The sequence below is a fragment of the Ruditapes philippinarum genome, unplaced genomic scaffold (assembly GCF_026571515.1).
Source record: "Ruditapes philippinarum isolate M1 unplaced genomic scaffold, ASM2657151v2 ctg7522_1_1_1_1, whole genome shotgun sequence".
In the NCBI taxonomy this organism is placed as follows: Eukaryota; Metazoa; Mollusca; class Bivalvia; order Venerida; family Veneridae; genus Ruditapes; species Ruditapes philippinarum.
The window spans coordinates 2,186-4,109 of record NW_026863567.1 but is presented as its reverse complement, the minus strand read 5'-3'; the positions used below and the strand labels follow the sequence as shown (position 1 = coordinate 4,109).

General features: G+C 37.8%; 1 protein-coding gene across 1 annotated transcript; it reads left to right on the top strand.

Annotated features, from left to right (window-relative positions):
* Positions 1-1,572: 1,572 nt before the first annotated feature.
* LOC132722520 (uncharacterized) lies at positions 1,573-1,683 on the top strand (the record flags this gene model as incomplete). Its single annotated transcript, XM_060707028.1, is given in 1 exon segment — positions 1,573-1,683. A coding segment is annotated over 1 exon segment (88 nt), but the record flags the coding sequence as incomplete, so codon positions are not given.
* Positions 1,684-1,924: the final 241 nt, after the last annotated feature.

The following is a 1,924-nucleotide window of genomic DNA, read 5'->3' as shown; positions in this document are numbered from 1 at the left end:
GACCCAGCGTCCTTCAAGAAATTCACTTTTATCGGACCTGATGTGTCTCGGGGGTCAGACGCGATCAGGCCGAATCCTCTCCGCCGAAATCATTAAACTCTGCAATTTGTTTTCCAGGTGTTCTTTTCTTGTGGGGCATTTATGCAAGAGGTTGTGGACGGATGTATTATATATATGTATAAATCCGTGGCAATTCGTTCTTCTCCGTATCAATTCGTTCTTCTCCGTATCAAACCGTACTTATTCGTACTAACCCGTGCTTATACCGTAGCAGACCGTAGTGTATCCGTAGTGCGTCCGTCTTAATTCGTGTCGCTCCGCATCAAACCGTGTCGGTCCGTAACAATCCGTGTCTCTCCGGGGGATTTTGGTGGTAAATGCGTCGGACTCCGTACTTATACCGTTGTGTGTCCGTACTGGAACCGTAGCGGACTACGGAATTTCACATTTCCGTAGTAATCCGTGAACGATTAGACCGTAGCTCTTCCGTGGCATTATCCGTGAATATGTGACCGGGGCTTTAGTAAACCCCTGATATATAGACATATAGGCAAAATGAAAACTGTTCAATAGAATTTCTTTAAACTTGGCATGTTGTTAGAATATGATAACAGAAACATTTTAAGCGAAAAAAAAATTTGGGGCATATTGAAATACATTCTTCTGCCCACACTCCCACAGTATGCTAAAATGCTAAATTCATTTAATTTATATGTACTGGCATGCGAGCAGTTCCCGTACAGAAGCAGTACCCGTATTTTTCATTTAAACGCTTGATTTTTACATGCATTCTTCAAAAATTCATTTCAAATCAAGCAGATACATTATAAACGAGACAAAATCTAAGTGTCAGTTTGGCAGTACGTATAAAAAGTCTCATTTTAAATCACTTTCACCTGTGCGTTGTCAAAACGTGACCTTGTTTTATCTGGGGGATTCCGTCCTCTGCGCGCATGCGCAAACATACTTACACGTGAGGCATGTTAAAGGGTTTTCCACTAATACCACATGTTTACAGATAAGAAGGCAATGTGATGAAAACTTGTTTAATTATCAGAATTTTGACCAATATTACTATATAAAATAATTTTATGGCTTTGATGCGTAAAATACCATGTATACAAGCATGCCATCGCATGTGAATGCGATGGGGGTAACGGTACCGGGTAATAGATACACGCGTTTAGTCTACTTTCTATTTCCTGAATTACATCTATTTATCTCTTAGAAAATGGTCTGTTCAACAATTATAAATGAAAAATAGGTCCGATATAATAAAATTGTATAATTATAATGGGTTAAATTTTATGTACGGGAACTACTTCTCTTCATACAAAATAATGGATAATTTCGGTACCCCATATGAGGCCTCATAACTAAGGGTTATTCTATGTTTAGAACATGATGGAATTTCCATGATTTGTGTGACGAGCCGAATATTGATGTGTAACATTCAAATTTTGGTAAGTGAGCGTAATAAAAAATAATGTTTTAGTAACTACGATTTTTGTACGGGAACTGCTCGCATGCCAGTACTGTTAATTGATATAAATACTTCTGTTTGTAGATGAGATTTTCCTGTAATTAAAGGCCAGATGGATCAGTCACAGAAGTTAGACGCAGTTGAAAAACTTATTGGTTATACAGGTCTTGGACATGGCAAGGCTAGAGAATTTTTGGAAAGTAAGTTATTTTCTTCCCTATCAATATTTCCTGTTATTATTTTTTTAAAGGTTAACTATTCATTGAATAACTATCATTTTCTGAAAGGTTTGCCTTCTCATCCTTGTGGCAGAGTGAGCCTTCCTGTTGATAACACAAACATTTGCCAGCCTAACTTAGTAACTGTCATTGAAAAACAACTCTGTATACTGGATCCAGGGATTTTTCCACAGGTGACCATGTCTGTCACCATTACATATTA